The sequence below is a fragment of the Gadus macrocephalus genome, chromosome 4 (assembly GCF_031168955.1).
Source record: "Gadus macrocephalus chromosome 4, ASM3116895v1".
Taxonomy (NCBI): domain Eukaryota; kingdom Metazoa; phylum Chordata; class Actinopteri; order Gadiformes; family Gadidae; genus Gadus; species Gadus macrocephalus.
The window spans coordinates 34,262,123-34,280,749 of record NC_082385.1 but is presented as its reverse complement, the minus strand read 5'-3'; the positions used below and the strand labels follow the sequence as shown (position 1 = coordinate 34,280,749).

General features: G+C 48.0%; 2 protein-coding genes across 4 annotated transcripts; one reads left to right on the top strand and one right to left on the bottom strand.

The window, feature by feature from the left end:
- Positions 1 to 14: 14 nt before the first annotated feature.
- On the bottom strand, positions 15 to 8,044 carry LOC132456531 (splicing factor U2AF 35 kDa subunit-like). 3 transcript variants are annotated; one of them, XM_060050911.1, is made up of 9 exons: positions 7,931 to 8,044; positions 7,052 to 7,139; positions 4,390 to 4,456; positions 3,951 to 4,000; positions 3,737 to 3,835; positions 3,135 to 3,268; positions 2,542 to 2,634; positions 1,309 to 1,359; positions 15 to 426 (listed from the first exon to the last, which is right to left on the bottom strand). In XM_060050911.1, the coding sequence occupies exons 1-9, from the start codon at positions 7,972 to 7,974 to the stop codon at positions 177 to 179; spliced, it is 876 nt and encodes a 291-aa protein (XP_059906894.1). In that variant the 5' UTR covers positions 7,975 to 8,044; the 3' UTR covers positions 15 to 176. The 3 variants fall into 3 exon arrangements, with proteins under 3 accessions (XP_059906894.1, XP_059906895.1, XP_059906896.1); XM_060050912.1 differs by lacking the exon at positions 1,309 to 1,359 and having other exon boundaries at positions 7,931 to 8,035; XM_060050913.1 differs by lacking the exons at positions 7,052 to 7,139; positions 7,931 to 8,044 and adding an exon at positions 5,534 to 5,568.
- A 3,371-nt stretch (positions 8,045 to 11,415) lies between these two features.
- Positions 11,416 to 17,568, top strand: LOC132456620 (uncharacterized). Its single transcript, XM_060051027.1, has 8 exons — positions 11,416 to 11,472; positions 11,573 to 11,666; positions 12,654 to 12,745; positions 12,798 to 12,973; positions 13,259 to 13,290; positions 14,415 to 14,537; positions 14,614 to 14,642; positions 15,813 to 17,568. Exons 1-8 carry the CDS (start codon positions 11,416 to 11,418, stop codon positions 16,116 to 16,118), a joined length of 909 nt encoding a protein of 302 aa, XP_059907010.1. The 3' UTR covers positions 16,119 to 17,568.
- The last annotated feature ends 1,059 nt before the right edge of the window (positions 17,569 to 18,627 follow it).

Genomic DNA, 18,627 nt, shown 5'->3' with positions numbered 1-18,627 from the left:
TCAGCCAAACTCGGTAAAGAGTAACAAATTGTTTTTATTGCAAAAAAAAAAAACTAATAACAAAAAGAGGAAACGACACAAGCTGGTCCTTAAAAAAAAGAAAACGAATCACAAAACATTTTCAACGTTTAATACACCTCCCGGGCGGGGGCGGGGCTGGGCTGGAGGGGGCGTGGTTAGAATCTCCCGGAGCGTTCCCGGTCTCTGGAGCGCCGCCGCTCGCGGTCACGGCCGCCGTCACGCCCTCCATCACGGCCTCCGTCACGCCCGCCTTCCCGCCCGCCACCGCCACCACCACCCCCGCCTCTGCCGCCGCCGCCAGCTTCGCCTCCTCCGCCGCCACCGCCGCCGCCGCCTCCGCCGCCGCCGCCACCTCGACCGCGCTCCTTGGAGCGGGAACGGCGCTCACGGGATCGCGAGCGGTGCCTGGGGAGGGAGCAGAGCAGGGTCAAAGGTCAGAGGTTAGTACGAATAGAGGCTAGACTAATGAAAGCCAGACTAATGAAAGCTATGCTTATATAAGCTAGGCTAATGTAAGCTGGGGTAGTACGAAGTCTCTTTTTTGCGTAGGAAATTAACCTTTCCTAATGAGATGACCCAGAAGCGCTTGGAGGGAAAGGTGGTTAGAATTCTAAAAATGCTTAGGAAAGGAGCCTCGATGCTTCCTTTAACCCTCCTTTAGCCTAGGTTACTCCTGAGCTTCCTTTACGAAAGGAAAGGAGATATCGGCATCCCATAATCCTTTACGGCGGCAATGTTTAAAACAAACTCATGCCCCCGACGAAGTGTACCGACTCAACGTAAAGACGCGGGAAAACAGAAGAGGAGAAGATGAGAAAATACAATTGATCATAATGGATACCAGTTCCAGATCATATTATTTCAATCTAAATGAATTCATTAATTTCTGGTTATTAAGCACACAATATACACCGTAATAAAATAAAATGCCAACTTCAGCTTTAAGAAAGACTACTGGGGGCAGTTAATTTCAACATCAACATGAGGTTAGCCTCTTTTTTTTTTTTCACATGTGAATTGGGATTCAAGTTGCCGAAAATATTCCTGTTGGCCAAGTCAGACCCAAGTGATTCCCACTGTTGGCCACAGCCTTATTGAACTCAATAAGAAGACAAGAACGCATGGATCAAAGAGCGCTTGTTGTAGTACAACTTCGGGAAACAGTGGTTCCGCTCTAGAGACGATAGAGGTCAGCGATACTCCCCGTAACGCAATGACGTCGGCTAGGAAGAGAGGAGTCCAATTCATTTTAAACAGCGTCTTTTTCCTCTGTTCGAAAGGAAGCACCTTTTCCTCTCTCCGTGACCCGAGGACCTTTTCCACAAAGGTAAAGGAGACCTAAAGGTGAGGAGATCTGACTGTTCGCAGAGGCCCTAGACATCGGACGACAGTGGCGTAGATATCGACGGTGCAACCGGCGGGCCCAGACGGGGTCAGGGGGTCACAAAATAGATCATATCACCATGATGTCACGACACTGGCTAAAGACATGGACCTAGAGCCCTCCACACGGCCAGGCTTTAGCCTCTAGAGACATGGACCTAGAGCCCTCCACACGGCCAGTCTGTAGCTTCTGGACATCTGGAGACATGGACCTAGAGCCCTCCACACGGCCAGGCTTTAGCTTCTGGACATCTGGAGACATGGACCTAGAGCCCCCCACACGGCCAGTCTGTAGCTTCTAGAGACATGGACCTAGAGCCCTCCACACGGCCGGGCTTTAGCTTCTGGACACATGGACCTAGAGCCCTCCACACGGCCAGTCTGTAGCTTCTAGAGACATAGACCTTGAGCCCTCCACACGGCCAGGCTTTAGCTTCTAGAGACATGGACCTAGAGCCCTCCACACGGCCGGGCTTTAGCTTCTAGAGACATGGACCTAGAGCCCTCCACACGTCCAGTCTTTAGCTTCTAGAGACATGGACCTAGAGCCCTCCACACGGCCAGTCTGTAGCTTCTCGAGACATGGACCTAGAGCCCTCCACACGGCCAGTCTTTAGCTTCTAGAGACATGGACCTAGAGCACTCCACACGGCTAGAGACATGGACCTAGAGCCCTCCACACGGCTAGAGACATGGACCTAGAGCCCTCCACACGGCCAGGCTTTAGCTTCTGGACACATGGACCTAGAGCCCTCCACACGTCCAGTCTTTAGCTTCTAGAGACATGGACCTAGAGCCCTCCACACGGCCAGTCTGTAGCTTCTCGAGACATGGACCTAGAGCCCTCCACACGGCCAGTCTTTAGCTTCTAGAGACATGGACCTAGAGCACTCCACACGGCTAGAGACATGGACCTAGAGCCCTCCACACGGCTAGAGACATGGACCTAGAGCCCTCCACACGGCCAGGCCATAGCTTCTAGAGACATGGACCTAGAGCCCTCCACACGGCTAGAGACATGGACCTAGAGCCCTCCACACGGCCAGTCTTTAGCTTCTAGAGACATGGACCTAGAGCCACTTCCTGCTGGGAGCGGGACTTCCTACGGGGGGCGGGACTTCCTGCGGGGAGCCTTACCGTTTCCTGCGGCGGCCGTACAGCTCCCTCCTCAGCTCTCTGGAGATGGGCTTCAGGTGCATGAAGTTACAGAAGCCCCCCCGAGTGCACTCCCTGTAACACAGGACACAGGCCGGAGGGTGAGACGTGTGGTGGGGGGGGGGGGGAGACAGGGTGGACGTGGAGGCAGGCGAGGGGAGAGGGTGAGACAGGGGGGGAGAGGGTGAGACAGGTTGGACGTTGAGGCAGGCGGGGGGGGGGGGGGGGGGGGGGGGGGAGGGTGAGACAGGCGGGGGGAGAGGGTGAGACAGGTTGGACGTTGAGGCAGGCGGGGGGGGGGGGGGGAGGGTGAGACAGGCGGGGGGAGAGGGTGAGACAGGTTGGACGTTGAGGCAGGCGGGGGGGGGGGGGGAGGGTGAGACAGGCGGGGGGAGAGGGTGAGACAGGTTGGACGTTGAGGCAGGCGGGGGGGGGGGGGGGGAGGGTGAGACAGGCGGGGGGAGAGGGTGAGACAGGTTGGACGTTGAGGCAGGCGGGGGGGGGGGGGAGAGGGTGAGACAGGTTGGACGTTGAGGCAGGCGGGGGGGGGGGGAGGGTGAGACAGGCGGTCCTACCCCATCTCGTACTGCCGGCAGCAGGCCTCTCTGAAGTCGGTGACGGGGGACAGCTCTGCGTGGACGGCCTGGGCGTTGAACCAGCGGTTGTTCAGGTCCATCACCGCCTTCTCTGCATCCTCCTCCCGCCGGAACTACACACGGGGCACAGCAGGGACACGCGTGACACACAAGGACATGCACACAGCACACGCACCCAGCACAGCACAGCAAGGACACACCCAGCACACACCTCTTGTTGTTCCATGTATTTTTTTTAAGCCTACATTTACTTGTGTGTAGAGTTGGTCAGTAGTTATAAAAGGCCAGCTATTAAAGACAATCTGCTGCTATATGCACAAAGGGCCAGATGAAACAACGTGATAGAGGTGCCAAAAACTATGTTCGCCACTGCCATTTTATTTTTAGTAATGGTTCATGTGTGAAATAAAAATTACATTTCATAGGAAAAAATCGTGGCACAGAATCGTGATATCGAATCTAAGCTACAAAACCGTGATTCATAATTTCCCCCCGAATCGTGCAGGCCTACCATGTATACACTTCATATAGCTCAACACAACACGTGATACACTGCCGACAGCTCAACAGGCTACACGGACCTTGACGTAGACGTTTCCCACCAGGTGGTCTCCGAGGTTGTCACAGACGTTCATCTCCTCCACCTCCCCGTACTTCTCCTCCATCTCAGCGAACACCTCCTGCAGAGAGAGAGAGAGAGAGAGAGAGAGAGAGAGAGAGAGAGAGCCACGAGGAGTCAGTCTAGTGCCGACACCACGGGGAGATACTGACCGATAAAGACAAGACGGTGCTCACCTCGAAGAACTGGTCATAGTGCTCCTGCATCTCCACATCGCTGACCGCACCTGGGGGCGGGACCAGAGCTGGTGAACACACCCCTTTAGACACACTCACTTCCTGTGGCCCTTGAAGCTAACTGGTTAAGGTGGGCGGGACCAGAGCTGGTGAACACACCCCTTTAGACACACTCACTTCCTGTGGCCCTTGACGCTAACTGGTTAAGTTGGGCGGGACCAGAGCTGGTGAACACACCCCTTTAGACACTCACTTCCTGTTTGCCACTGGGGGCGGGCCTAGAGATGGTCAACCCTCCCACTTCATTACCAACCAGTAGCAGAAGCAGGCCAGCGGTTCCTGAGCCGTGTGGGACAGTGGGACCACCCTTTAGACATTGCCCCCCGGTCCACCCTGCGGGGGGTTGACCGGGGGGGGGGGGGGGGGGGGGGGTACTTACAGTGCAGGCCGTCAGCAGACTGGGCCGAGTTCTGAGGGTTCCGGTAAATGTTCAACAGGGCTATGGTCTGAAAGACAAAAGGCACACGTGAGTCACAGCTGGAGGGGGACTGGGGGTACGCTAGGCTGAGGCCTAGGACGGGACCAGGCCTAGGACGGGACCAGGCCTAGGACGGGACCAGGCCTAGGACCAGGCGCAGACAGAGGACCAGGCCTGGTTGTAAGCCTAGGTCTGGACCAGGCCTAGGACCAGACCAGTCTAGGGCCGTGCCTAGGACATGGAATGCCGCTAGCTTGTTGTCTGTTTATGTGGAGGTGCGTGTCTGTTTATGTGGAGGTGCGTGTCTGTCCATGTGGAGGTGCGTGTCTGTCCATGTGGAGGTGCGTGTCTGTCCATGTGGAGGTGCGTGTCTGTCCATGTGGAGGTGCGTGTCTGTCCATGTGGAGGTGCGTGTCTGTCCATGTGGAGGTGCGTGTCTGTCCATGTGGAGGTGCGTGTGTCCATGTGGAGGTGCGTGTGTCCATGTGGAGGTGCGTGTCTGTCCATGTGGAGGTGCGTGTCTGTCCATGTGGAGGTGCGTGTCTGTCCATGTGGAGGTGCGTGTCTGTCCATGTGGAGGTGCGTGTCTGTCCATGTGGAGGTGCGTGTCTGTCCATGTGGAGGTGCGTGTCTGTCCATGTGGAGGTGCGTGTCTGTCCATGTGGAGGTGCGTGTCTGTCCATGTGGAGGTGCGTGTCTGTCCATGTGGAGGTGCGTGTCTGTCCATGTGGAGGTGCGTGTCTGTCCATGTGGAGGTGCGTGTCTGTCCATGTGGAGGTGCGTGTGTCCATGTGGAGGTGCGTGTGTCCATGTGGAGGTGCGTGTCTGTCCATGTGGAGGTGCGTGTCTGTCCATGTGGAGGTGCGTGTCTGTCCATGTGGAGGTGCGTGTCTGTCCATGTGGAGGTGCGTGTCTGTCCATGTGGAGGTGCGTGTCTGTCCATGTGGAGGTGCGTGACTGTTTATGTGGAGGTGCGTGTCTGTTTATGTGGAGGTGCGTGACTGTTTATGTGGAGGAGCGTGTCTGTTTATGTGGAGGTGTGCGTGGACCTGGCTGAAGGTGTGTTTGTGTAGATGTGTGTGTTTAGAGTTGTGTGCGTATTTACCTGGCTGAAGGTGGGTTTGTTGTGCGTTTTTTGTGTAGAGATGTGTATATGTGCTATAGGTCTTTGACTTTTGGCCAAAAATCACATTCGAAGTTTGTTTATTAATATTAATATTTGAATATATTGGAATATTTATTAATAATATTTTGACAATTAAATACCTTCAGTAATACCTGGGCTGAATCTGAATACTTAGTACATACTATTTCTGTTCAGTGTCTACTACTTGACCGTACAACACTTGATAGTGCGGTCTACAGCTATGCGTAGAACGCCTCTGAACGCTTCCGAACACCGCCGAAACTCCACCGGATGTTTGGAGATGACGTATCTCCCCTCAGATGCCGGCAAAATTACCTTGATAAGTTACCCGTTTTCCGTCTCGTCATCGTTGCTATTAAATTAAAAATGTCTCTTTTTACATAATTACTTACTTTACTTTTTTACTCTTTTTAATGTCTTTTTTTCGCCGCTTTCTACAACGTCTTTCCGCTGTTGGTAGTGTTGGGTCAGCCATCTCTTCTTCGTTCGTTACCAGACTCCGGTTAAATGGTGGGATAGCGTAGTGACCTACCGTTGTATACTGTGGCGGTAGTACGCATTCTGAAACGTTTTCCGTACTACACAATGCGTACTGAGCATTCGGACGCACTATATTTTTGGCGTACTACAAAATGCATACTATAAGTATTGAGTACTCGGATTCAGCCCTGGATAGGGCTTTGCAAGGTTTGTTTACCGGCGTTGCTATGGTTACCGGTCTTGCGTGTTCCAACGGTTTATTCGATTTCTAACAAATCGCTGTCTAATCAATACTTCATTCACTGCCTCTTCCGTGGTCATTACAATATTATGAATGACTGCGTTGGGTTCTCCGACGTCTCTCCCTCTTGGCCTGCCCATAACAGGTTCGAATATTAAGGGCTGCCCAATATTCGTTCGAATTTTGATTTATTTTTTGATATTCAAATTATATTCGAATCACGAAGTTCGGAGTCAAAGCCCTAGTGTGCTATTGTGTGTGTGTGTGTGTGTGTGTGTGTAGAGGTGTGTGTGTGTGTAGGGGTGTGTGTGTGTGTGTAGGGGTGTGTGTAGGGGTGTGTGTGCGTGTAGAAGCGTGTGTGGATGTGTACCTGGCTGAAGGTGGGTTTGTAGTTTTGGTTTGTAGTGTGTGTGTGTGTGTGTGTGTGTGTGTGTGTGTGTGTGTGTGTGTGTGTGTGTAGAAGTGTGTGTCGTGTGTACCTGGCTGAAGGTGGGTTTGTAGTGTGTGTAGAGGTGTGTGTGTGTGTGTGTGTGTGTGTGTGTGTGTGGGTGTGTGTAGAGGTGCGTGTGTGTGTGTGTAGAGGTGTGTGTGTGTGTGTGTGTGTGTGTGTGTGTGTGTGTGTGTGTGTGTGTGTGTGTGTGTGTGTGTGTGTGTGTGTGTGTGTGTGTGTGTGTGTGTGTGTAGAGGTGCGTGTGTGTGTGTGTAGAGGTGTGCGTGTGTGTGTGTGTGTGTGTAGAAGTGTGTGTCGTGTGTACCTGGCTGAAGGTGGGTTTGTTGTGGAGTCTGGAGCAGCGGTCCCCATGTCTACACGCTCCGATCTTAAAGTAGAACGAACAATTCACCCTAGAAAGAGAACAGTGCATGAGTTGGACTGCTCCAGCTCCAGAGACACAACAGGACGGGCGACAGAGAATACGAGAATCATCGAGATGGTACTAAAGTTACAATGCAAGACAAAATAAAGTCCAATAAACAATACAAACGAAACAGTAGCACACTCGTGCAGCGCATCACTAGCCCCATGCAGAGTTGATCAACTCAATGTCGACTCAATAAAGAGCGTCCATTTACGACCACTCTACCTGTGCAGTGTGTGCGTCATAAAGACTGAAGCAGCCCCCCCCCCACCCACGGGCCATGTTCTGCTGCCCCCCGACGGGCCACACGACGCACCCCGCCGGGCCATAATACACCCCCGGCGGCCACCGGGCCGCACTACGCCCCCCGGCGGCCATCGGCCGCACTGGACCCCAGCACTGGTGGACCCGGTTAGCCACCAAGCTAATAGCGGCGGGAGGCTCTACGCATTACCCGGGAATCGAATCAGAATTAAAAATCAGAACCCAGCAGAACGCAGACGCTGATGACCCGGAGACGGACGGGCGGACCGGGAGAGCGCGGAGCCGCCGGCCCTTCATGTGGTGCATTCAGCGCGTTAGCCCGCTAGGCTAGGTTAGCCCACTAGGCTAGGCTAGCCCCGCAGCAGCGCTGCACCGGAGACCAAGCGCAGCCCCGCAGCCGCGGGCCTACTTTGGGTCTCCGGTGCAGCGCTGCGGCGGGCGGCCGTGGGCCGGGAACCGGGCGGGATGCAGCGGACCCCTATATTCACATTAAAACACTTAAATACAACTTACTTGTCTTTCTCAGTCCCGAAAATGGACGCCAGGTATTCCGCCATTTTCCTCTCGTTGGGGGGGCGGGGCGTGGTGTTACGTCATATGTATGCGACAAGCCTTGTGTGGCGCGGTTATAAAAAAAAAAGGAAAATAAATATATGTACAATTTTATGTTTAGTGTAAATATCTAATTTTAAATATTTATCTTTTTAAACGTTATCCGGACAGATAATTAATTACACAAACACGTTTTCCGAAAAGGAAAAAAGAAATGGGCATAGCATACGGTCCCGTCATTTCCCGTGCATGAGCGGTGTCCCCACGGTGACGCAGGCACGCTGGTGACGCCCCTCCCACTGTGAGCTGTGGGGGGGGGGGGGGGGTATAAATGGATATAACCATGTTATAATAGCAATCTACAACAATATGAAACAAGGGGGGGGGGGGGGATATTAATATGTGACTGCATACAAATGGTTTGCGTGGACCCGAAAATAGTCGTCCTTAACTTCCTTAACTTTTCCCATTCATTCTCTATGGTAGTTCGTATCACTACGGATGTAATATTTTTCCGGCCACAAGCGGGATTTTGGGGGCGCTGTTTCCCCCCTCGGCAGAAGTAAGGAGCTGATTTCTTCTCTGAGTGGCACACAGCGGAGCGTCGACAGGAGAGGAGACCACAAACACGTTCTCGGAGAGAGATGACAACTACTTTCATCCGGCGACAAGTTCACTTTTCAATTGTAAATTGGACCTATTGTTTTTAACTCATAAATTCACTTTTTTTCAGTCGTATATGGTCGTACTGTATTTACAATGTAGTAATGTTTACACTAACTCGGCTTGTCGTAAGCTAACAACATTAGCTTACGTTAGTAATTTATTTGGTTGTCGTAAGCTAACAACATTAGCTTACTTTAGTAACTTTACATTAATTTGTTACGTAACGTTATGTGTTATAACAGCTTCTAAATAATATTACTGTACACACTGTAATAGCCATCTGTCAGGTCAGCGTCACACTGAAATATCTATCTATATGTATAAATACAAATACCCTCATTAATCGATACTCTCTGACTGACTACTATCTGAAGGGGGATTAGTATTGTCTCAGTTAAGAGTTGGAAAACAGTTTACGTGGGTTAAACACTACACTCATTACAAATGCTCATAATATGAATAATGCTGTTAATATAACAGTATTATTATATAGCTTTAATTATTACTACATTACAATATAACTTATACTAGCTACTATTACTGAATAATCATTTATTACCATGTAATATGCATTATTTTTTTGCAGTGAAAATAAATCATGAATACCATCAGCCTCTTTTGCATTTCTATATATATATATACGTTTTTTTATCCCTCTGGATAATTACATGGATGTTATTGCTGTGCTGGACTCAGTAGCCAGTCTATTTTATTTGAGTGCTCGAGACACTTAATGTTATCTTTCCTTAAATCCAGAGAGACAGTTAATACATGATCTGATACCAGAGAGACAGTTAATACATGACAATGCATTTCTTAGGTGACGCTAGGGAATAGAACATTGGCGTGCAGCCCAACTAGGCCGCACGCCAATGTTCTGTTCCCTAGCGTCGCCGCCCCTGAAAAAGCGCTTTTTAAAAGATGGTTTGTACATCCCGGGTCCCGTAGGCACCTCTATATCTACTACTCACCACTGGATGTCGCCCTCTTTCGTTTGTGAGAAACAATTACGAGAATGGATGATGAGAGACTGCGGTCATCGAGGTGGACGAATATGCCGAATTGTATGACCAAAGTTACCGTCATTACAAAGACAACTCCAAAAAAGACATTGCCTGACATAGCTCTGGAGATTGGCTCTTCAGGGGAGAAATCAACAATGGTGGACTAAGTACCCAAACCTTTAACCATAATGGGAAATAGACGAAATCAGGTCACATAATGTATGGCTAATCACACCATGTAGAGAAACCAGATTACTTGTAATATATATATTTATTTATTTAAGGCAAGGCATGGCAACTTCATTTATATAGCACTTTTCATACATGAAGCAGACTCAAAGTGCTTCACATAGAAACATTCTCATACAGTAAAATAGATAAGTAATAGAAAACAGAGGCAAAGTTAAAAAATGCATTGTCATGTTTTAACTGTCTCTCTCTGGTATCAGATCATGTTTTAACCGTCTCTCTGGATTTAAGGATAAATAACATTAAGTGTCTCGACCACTCAAATAAAATAGACTGGCTACTGAGTCCAGCACAGCAATAACATCACTGTATTTATCCCGATAAAAAAAATGTATATAGGCTATATATATATATGCAAAAGAGTATTTACACCAGAGAGGGATAATAACTAAATTATAGGTCATCATGATTGGCTACACCACGGTTCTGCCATTGCACACTTCCTAGTGGCGAATTGAAATATTGGCGGTGCCTCTCAGGATCTGCACGGAGCTCCTCGACCAGATTGTGGTATACCCCCTGTTCTTGTCTCCGTTCATTGATGGGGTGCACCCAAACCCTTCGTCTTCTCCTTGCCCGCCTACGGCGCAGCAGAAGAAGGGAAGCCACCCTCTGTCTGGCAACAATTCTTTGTTCTGTTGAAATGAAAAAAAATCAATAAAATGTAAAAGGGCTTGTGTTAAATTAAAATGGATTACATACATGTAAATGTGTCGCTATGTTAAGGCTATATAGCTGGATAGATAGATCGCTACTTAATTGGTCCCAATGGGGACCAATAAAGCCATCCAGTAGCTCAATACAATAAATACACACAATAACAATTGGCCTTTAAAGGTGAATGCACTATATAGCAAAAAGGCATAATAGAAGGTCCTGCATTTATGGAGATTGTTGATTCAGTAGATGAATAATGGACAATATAAAATAAATAACTTCCTGATTTTATACTGCAGCGCGACCGTCGCGCCGCTTCTTGTTGGTGCTACGGGCGGCTTTTGACGCGAGTAAAATGCGCGCCGCTGCGCGTCTGCGACGGTGTGTGGCCTTAACGCGTCCGATGGAATCGGGCCGATAGACACACACAAACACACACGCACACACACGTAGACACACCGAACTGGAAGGGGAAGTACTCGATGAACCGAGAGAGGGAGAGGGAGAGAGAGAGAGAGAGAGAGAGAGAGAGAGAGAGAGAGAGAGAGAGAGAGAGAGAGAGAGAGAGAGAGAGAGAGAGAGAGAGAGAGAGAGAGAGAGAGAGAGAGAGAGGAGAGAGAGAGAGAGAGAGAGAGAGAGAGAGAAGAGAGAGAGAGAGAGAGGAGAGAGAGAGAGAGAGAGAGAGAGAGGAGAGAGACATTAAGGGCTATGCAAATTTAATTTAAATTGAGAGAGAGACGCAGAAAGAGACAGACAGTGAGAGAGTAGGAGGAAGCAGAAGAGATCTCAGTTAGTTTTCTCAAGCTGTCTGTTCTGAGGAGAGGGTCTGATCTGAGGGTTCTGGTCTGGGGGCTCTGCTCTGGAGCCACCATGAGGTCCAGCACATGGCTGCTCCTCCCCTGCTCCTTCTCAGCTCTTCCACCAGCGGTAGGTTGACCCTCCACGCTGGTTCTGCTCTCTCACTGGTTCTGCTCTCAGCTGGTTCTGCCTCTCATCTGGTTCTGCTCTCTACTGGTTCTGCTCTCAGCTGGTTCCCGCTCTCAGCCGGTTCCGCTCTCAGCCGGTTCTGCTCTCAGCTGGTTCTGCTCTCTACTGGTTCTGCTCTCAGCTGGTTCTGCTCGGTTTCATTCTTCGAGTGGAATCCCGTTTAGGCTGAATTCTGTCCAGTGGAATTTCCGTCCCGTTTAATTATTTCACATTAATTCTGTTCAGTTTAATTAAATTGGTTTGATTATTTTAGTTTAATTCAATTCAGTTTAATTCTTTCGGGTTCGATTTGGTTTAGTTTAATCCAGTTTTGTTTAATTAATTTCAGTTCAATCATTTCAGTTTAATCGTTTCAGTAAGTTTTCAGTTCAGTGTTTTCAGTTTCATGCTGTTATTCCTCTGTCGTGCATTGCCTTTGCGGTTGCTTTGTAATGTTCATTTAATAATAATAATAATAATACATTTTATTTATACTGCACTTTATATTCAAGAATCTCAAAGTGCTTAATGTATGAATCTGTAAAATGGTGCAACCATGAAATTAACATTAGGCACCATTAGTGTTAATTGTTATTTATTAATCATACATGCTGTGCATGCATTGCATTTTTATCAAATCTTTTTTATATCCGATGTAATCATATCTTCTCTCGTGTGATCGTCATATACTATGTTGTAGCAGAACTGATCCAGCAGTCCTACTGGGTTATAGAACCTCTGGTCCAGCAGTCCTACTGGGTTATAGAAACCTCTGGTCCAGCAGTCCTACTGGGTTATAGAACCTCTGGTCCAGCAGGTCCTACTGGGTTATAGAACCTCTGGTCCAGCAGTCCCTACTGGGTTATAGAACCTCTGGTCCAGCAGTCCTACTGGGTTATAGAACCTCTGGTCCAGCAGTCCTACTGGGTTATAGAACCTCTGGTCCAGCAGTCCTACTGGGTTATAGAACCTCTGGTCCAGCAGTCCTACTGGGTTATAGAACCTCTGGTCCAGCAGTCCTACTGGGTTATAGGACCTCCGGTCCAGCAGTCCTACTGGGTTATAGAACCTCTGGTCAACAGTTCTACTGAGACGACGCCCACACAGAGCTCCTATCATATCCCACATCTTTCTTCATGCAGGTGCGAGCGGGCAGTGTTCGGAGGAGATTATGGTGCGCCGCAACCAGGTGATCGTGGCTCAGGAGGGCGAGCAGTTGGAGGTCGAGTGTCCCGTCAGCTTCTGTTCAAAAACACCACCCCGTGTCTCATGGGTGAAATATACAAACGGTCGGACAAAGACAAGCCCGGGGTCCGTGTTGGAGGAGCAGGTGGGAGGGCCTGTCGAATAGCTCCGGTGTCTCCTACCTCACCTTCGCTCACCTGATCCTCAACCACTCTGGGGAATACAGATGTGAAACCAACTTCACCAAAGGCCATATCATCAACATCACTGTCACAGGTTCAGACGCACACACACACACACACACACACACACACACACAACACACACAATCACACAGCCACACATGCGTAAAACACACACACACGCACACACACACACACACACACACACACACACACACACACACACACACACACACACACACGCACACACACACACACACACACACACACACACACACACACAGTCACACACACACACAGTCACACATGCGTAAACACACACACACGCACGCATACAGATATATAAACACTTCTTCATTTATAATGTTCTTGTTCTGCTGAAGTGCAGAGGTTTCTGTTGAAGAAGACGACGGTACGTTGAAGGGCTTGTGTCCTAGTTTGCTACCTGCAGTGCATTTACCGACCCAGTCTCAGGGAAATATGTGACACTGTCACGTCGTTTAATCTATTCATTCGTGATCTGGGACACGTCATTTCAAATTTTCCGTGCCAAAAAGTACCTATAATTTCACAATTTCTCAGGATCAAAGTTGAAAGTTGAAACAAAAGCTGTCCTATTGTTATTTATCACAGACATTTTGTCTGTGTCTGTGTTGAAAAAATCTTTAAACAAATGAGAAAAATAAACAATAAATTATCTGGCCAGAACATTAGTTTGAAAGTCATGCTCGATGGCACGGCTCCAATGAAATACTTCCAATTGAAAACATCGAGTCGGACAACAGTAACTTAACTACAGTACAATCTCATTTATCACGGTATCATCTCATTGATTACAGTATCATCAGGGGAGCCATGTGGCTCAGGGGTAGATCGGGTCGGCTGGTAACCCAAAGGTTGCTAGTTGGATCCCCGGCTCCTCTAGCTGAGTGTCGAGGTGTCCCTGAGCAAGACGCCTCAGCCTGACTGCTCCTGACGAGCTGGCTGTCGCCCTGAGGGGTGTGTGAATGTGTGTGTGAATGTGTCTATGAATGGGTGAATGTGAGGCTCTATTGTAAAGTGCTTTGGCTGGCCTCTGGTTACATAAAAGTACTATGTATATGCAGTCCATTTACCATCGCATTGATAATGGTATTATCGCTTTGATTACGGTATCATCTCATTGGTTACGGTATCATCTCGTTGGTTACGGTATCCTCTCATTGATCACGGTATCATCTCATTGATTACGGTATCATCTCATTGATCACGGTATCATCTCGTTGGTTACGGTATCATCTCATTGATCACGGTATCATCTCATTGATTACGGTATCATCTCATTGATCACGGTATCATCTCATTGATTACGGTATCATCTCATTGATTACGGTATCATCTCATTGATCACGGTATCATCTCGTTGGTTACGGTATCATCTCATTGATTACGGCATCATCTCATTGATTACGGTATCATCTCATTGATTATGGTATCATCTCATTGATTATGGTATCATCTCATTGATTACGGTATCATCTCGTTGACTGTTTCCAGACCGGCGTGCAGATCGCGGGGGTCCGGCCCAGCTCCAGCCCTACCTGTGGGCCTCAGCGGGGGTCCTCCTGTGTGTGGTGGTGGTGGTCACTCTGTCAGTTGTGTCCCTGCAGCGCTGCCCAGGTCAGAGCATCGCCCCACTCTGCTGTGTAGACGTCAGACTTAACGTTAAACTGACGACACTCTGTTCTTTATGCAGGAGACCCCAGAAGGACGGCGGAGTATCAGGTAAGAGCAGAGAGCTGCTGTCACGAGAGGGATGGATGAACCACGACGAAGGACTGTAGCTGGAATAGAGGACAGACTGTGATAGACAGACTGTAGCTGTGATAGGGGACAGACTGTGATAGAGGACAGACTGTGATAGACAGACTGTACCTGGGATAGAGGACAGACTGTGATAGAGGACAGACTGTAGCTGTGATAGAGGACAGACTGTGATAGACAGACTGTAGCTGGGATAGAGGACGGACTGTAGCTGGGATAGAGGACAGACTGTGATAGAGGACAGACTGTGATAGACAGACTGTAGCTGGGATAGAGGACAGACTGTGATAGAGGACAGACTGTCATAGACAGACTGAAGCTGTGATAGAGGACAGACTGTGATAGACAGACTGTAGCTGTGATAGAGGACAGACTGTAGCTGTGATAGAAGCCAGACTGTAGCTGTGATAAAGGACAGACTGTAGATGTGATGGAAGACACTGAGACAGACTTTAGCTGTGATAATAGACAGACTGTAGCTGTGATAGAGGACAGACTGTAGCTGTCATAAAGGACAGACTGTGATAAAGGACAGACTGTAGCTGTGATACAGGACAGACTGTAGCTGTGATAGAGGACAGACTGTAGCTGTGATAAAGGACAGACTGTGATAAAGGACAGACTGTAGCTGTGATATAGGACAGACTGTAGGTGTGATAGAGGACAGACTGTAGCTGTGATAGAGGACAGACTAGCTGTGATAGAGGACAGACTGTAGCTGTGATAGAGGACAGACTGTAGCTGTGATAGAGGACAGACTGTAGGTGTGATAGAGGACAGACTGTAGCTGTGATAGAGGACAGACTGTAGCTGTGATAGAGGACAGACTGTAGCTGTGATAGAGGACAGACTGTAGCTGTGATAGAGGACAGACTGTGATGAAGGACAGACTGTAGCTGTGATAGAGGACAGACTGTAGCTGTGATAGAGGACAGACTGTAGGTGTGATAGAGGACAGACTGTAGCTGTGATAGAGGACAGACTGTGATAGAGGACAGACTGTAGCTGTGATGGAAGACAGACTGTAGCTGTGATAGAGGACAGACTGTAGCTGTGATAGAGGACATCGTGTCAGGTGATCAGGACAGCGTGTCATGTGATCAGGACAGCTTGTCATGTGATTGTTGACAGAACACTGTGGTGCCGATGACTCAGCATCCATCAGCGCACTCTAACCCTGGACAAGCCCCTCCCAGTGACACGCCCTTCTCCCTCGCACGCCCCCACCGCCCCGCCCCGAGCCCCCCCACGGCCCACCGGACGTCTCAGCATGGCCGTCTCCATGGCAACCGAGGGGTGGAGGAGGAGGAGGAGGAAGAGGAGGATCAGTCCATTTGGTACGCGGCCCTGAATCACGATGTGATGCCAGTGGCTCCCAGAGTGCGCCGTAGAGATAGCTTGCAGGACGTGGAGTACGCAGCCATCCACGTAGCATAGCGACGGAGCTAGCACAGGGTTCATCACTGTGCTATCCTATGCGTTAACTGATTAGCCTAACCTCCTAGCTAATCCACTAGCTAAACGATTCGCTAAACGGTTAGCTTACACGTTAGCCAACCTATGAGCTAAAAGATTAGCTTACCTATGAGGTAATGGAGGAATTCAGTGATGAGCTAAACTATGAGATAACACATTAGTTAACTTATTAGCCAGCTGACTAGATGAATGATTATCTAACCTATGAGCTCACTGATTAACTAACCGATTAGCTAATCACTAGCTAACCTATGAGCTCACTGAGTAACTATACTGTGGACCAGTCAACACCACTGAAATCACAACATGAACCACATCTTTGAGCTGTTTCTGTTAAAATTATTGATGTAACAATATAAATGCACACTGAAACCATAACTCATAAATGGGTGTGAAAGATGTTCACAACCCTTTGGCCTTCGTGTTGGTCTTTATCTTATATCTGAATAATTTTTACTTTCCAGTTTGTAACTATTGCATCGGAAGCAGTCCATTGCCTTGACTCCATTGTGCAGTGTAATATATGTGTGAATATATATTTATATATATATATATATATATTACAATAGTATGTATGGCATGTAAAAGATTATTACGTTTGTCAATGATTATTCACATGTTAATGAATGCTCAACATGTAACTTAGCTGATAATAATGTACATATATAATAATTAACATGCATAATTTGCAGGTAGGCTATATGTAAATTATCATTATATATGTACGTTCACACTTTACATGTAAATGATTGTATATGTAAATTATTTAAATATCTACATTCAAGCTATACTAACTATTGTATAGGAATATGATACATTATTATTATATGTAAATAATTACGACAAATCAATTCATACCATATAGGCCTATGTGAATGATAACAACATGTAAATTAATACTGTACATATAAATTAACACTATGTAATTATATTTTTAACATATGTGTACGTTATTAACATGAATTATCATGATATATAATGATGGCTATATTTAAAATGATTATGATGCATGGTTCAGCATCTTTGTAATTTGTGTGTTTAATACCGAATGGTATTAAGTAATATGTGTTACGTTATTTTGTCTGTAATATGTTATTATGTATGGACGATGTGATTATGTTTGAATTATGTGATTCGGCAAAGCGGTCATTACCCTGAAATAAACCGGGGAGATTCATGAAGAATCAAGAAATGATTTAAGCTATAGTAGAAAAGTCCAAATGATTGATGAAAAGAGCCAGAGAACCAAAGGCTGCTCTTCAGATTCAAACCCGGGGGTACGTCTCCTATGACCAGGTCGAGTCCTTTCGGACATTCTAGGACAGCCTTCCAGTCCTCTGATCCTCAATGAATCTGATCCCATGTGGTCGTCCGGGTCTTCAGTCCCGCGCCGTGGGGCGCACGACCCCCGCGACACGGCACGTCGTATCGCTCCCGCCCTGGGTCGTCACCATGGAGATCAAAAAGCATCTGTTGTTCAGAATAGCAGTACGCTGCTGGTTGGTTAGTGACCAAACAGAATCGAGTATTGAACAGAAGCCGCATAGCCATAGATTAAAATTATAAAGATAAGAGGATATAGAAGTCATCCTTATCATGGTTTCCACTGAGATTTTCAGGTCAGGGTTAACCTTTGTGTAGCCTCAGGGGTGTGTGTGTGTGTGTGTGTGTGTGTGTGTGTGTGTGTGTGTGTGTGTGTGTGTGTGTGTGTGTGTGTGTGTGTGTGTGTGTGTGTGTGGTTTCCTGTACACCCACACCACATCCTGTGTGAGGATGTGATACCTACCTGGGTCGTGTGAGCGCCTGCACGCGAGCAACACCTCGTCTTCATCAGACAGCTGAGGACGCCATCTTAGGACGCCACCAACAGAGAGGCTCAGAAGAAGAGCTTAAACTACCTTACCACTAACTAACACCTACACTAACCAACTCTGACCTAAACTAACCACCTCTAACTAACACCTAGACTAAACATATTATCAAACACCTAAACTAACCACCTCTGACCAACACCTAAACCAACCCCCTCTGACCAACACCTAAACTAACCACCTCTGACCAACACCTAAACCAACCCCCTCTGACCAACACCTAAACTAACCACCTCTTCCTTAAACCTATAATAAACACCTCTTACCTAACGACTAAACTAACCACCTCTTCCTTACACCTAAACTACCCACCTCTGAACTTATGACTAAACCAACCACCTCTGCCCTACCACTTTAACTTACAACAACGTCATTCAAGTCTCTCACTTCCAACTGAAACCACGTGGGAGTGGTGAACGTTCCCTAAAGCAGATCTGACTCCTCACACGGAACATATCGTTCTGCTTCTGCTCTGGGAACCAGGACTCACACCACCCGTGTTACTCCGTGATCCAGCAGTCCTACTGGGTTATAGGACCTCTGGTCCAGCAGTCCTACTGGGTTATAGAACCTCTGATCCAGCAGTCCTACTGGGTTAT

What these genes read in the sequence shown, in the direction of transcription:
- LOC132456531 (XM_060050911.1), bottom strand. Translation starts at nt 7,974, where the DNA reads ATGGCGGAATACCTGGCGTCCATTTTCGGGACTGAGAAAGACAA. An exon ending in TACGGCCGCCGCAGGAAACG is followed by an intron (nt 1,360 to 2,541) that starts GTAAGGCTCCCC and finishes CCTCACCTTTAG; the next exon opens with GTCTCCTTTACCTTTGTGGA. An exon ending in GGTCACGGAGAGAGGAAAAG is followed by an intron (nt 427 to 1,308) that starts GTGCTTCCTTTC and finishes CTCCCTCCCCAG; the next exon opens with GCACCGCTCGCGATCCCGTG.
- LOC132456620 (XM_060051027.1), top strand. Translation starts at nt 11,416, where the DNA reads ATGAGGTCCAGCACATGGCTGCTCCTCCCCTGCTCCTTCTCAGCTCTT. An exon ending in CTCTCAGCTGGTTCTGCTCG is followed by an intron (nt 11,667 to 12,653) that starts GTTTCATTCTTC and finishes TTCTTCATGCAG; the next exon opens with GTGCGAGCGGGCAGTGTTCG. An exon ending in AGTTGGAGGTCGAGTGTCCC is followed by an intron (nt 12,746 to 12,797) that starts GTCAGCTTCTGT and finishes TGAAATATACAA; the next exon opens with ACGGTCGGACAAAGACAAGC.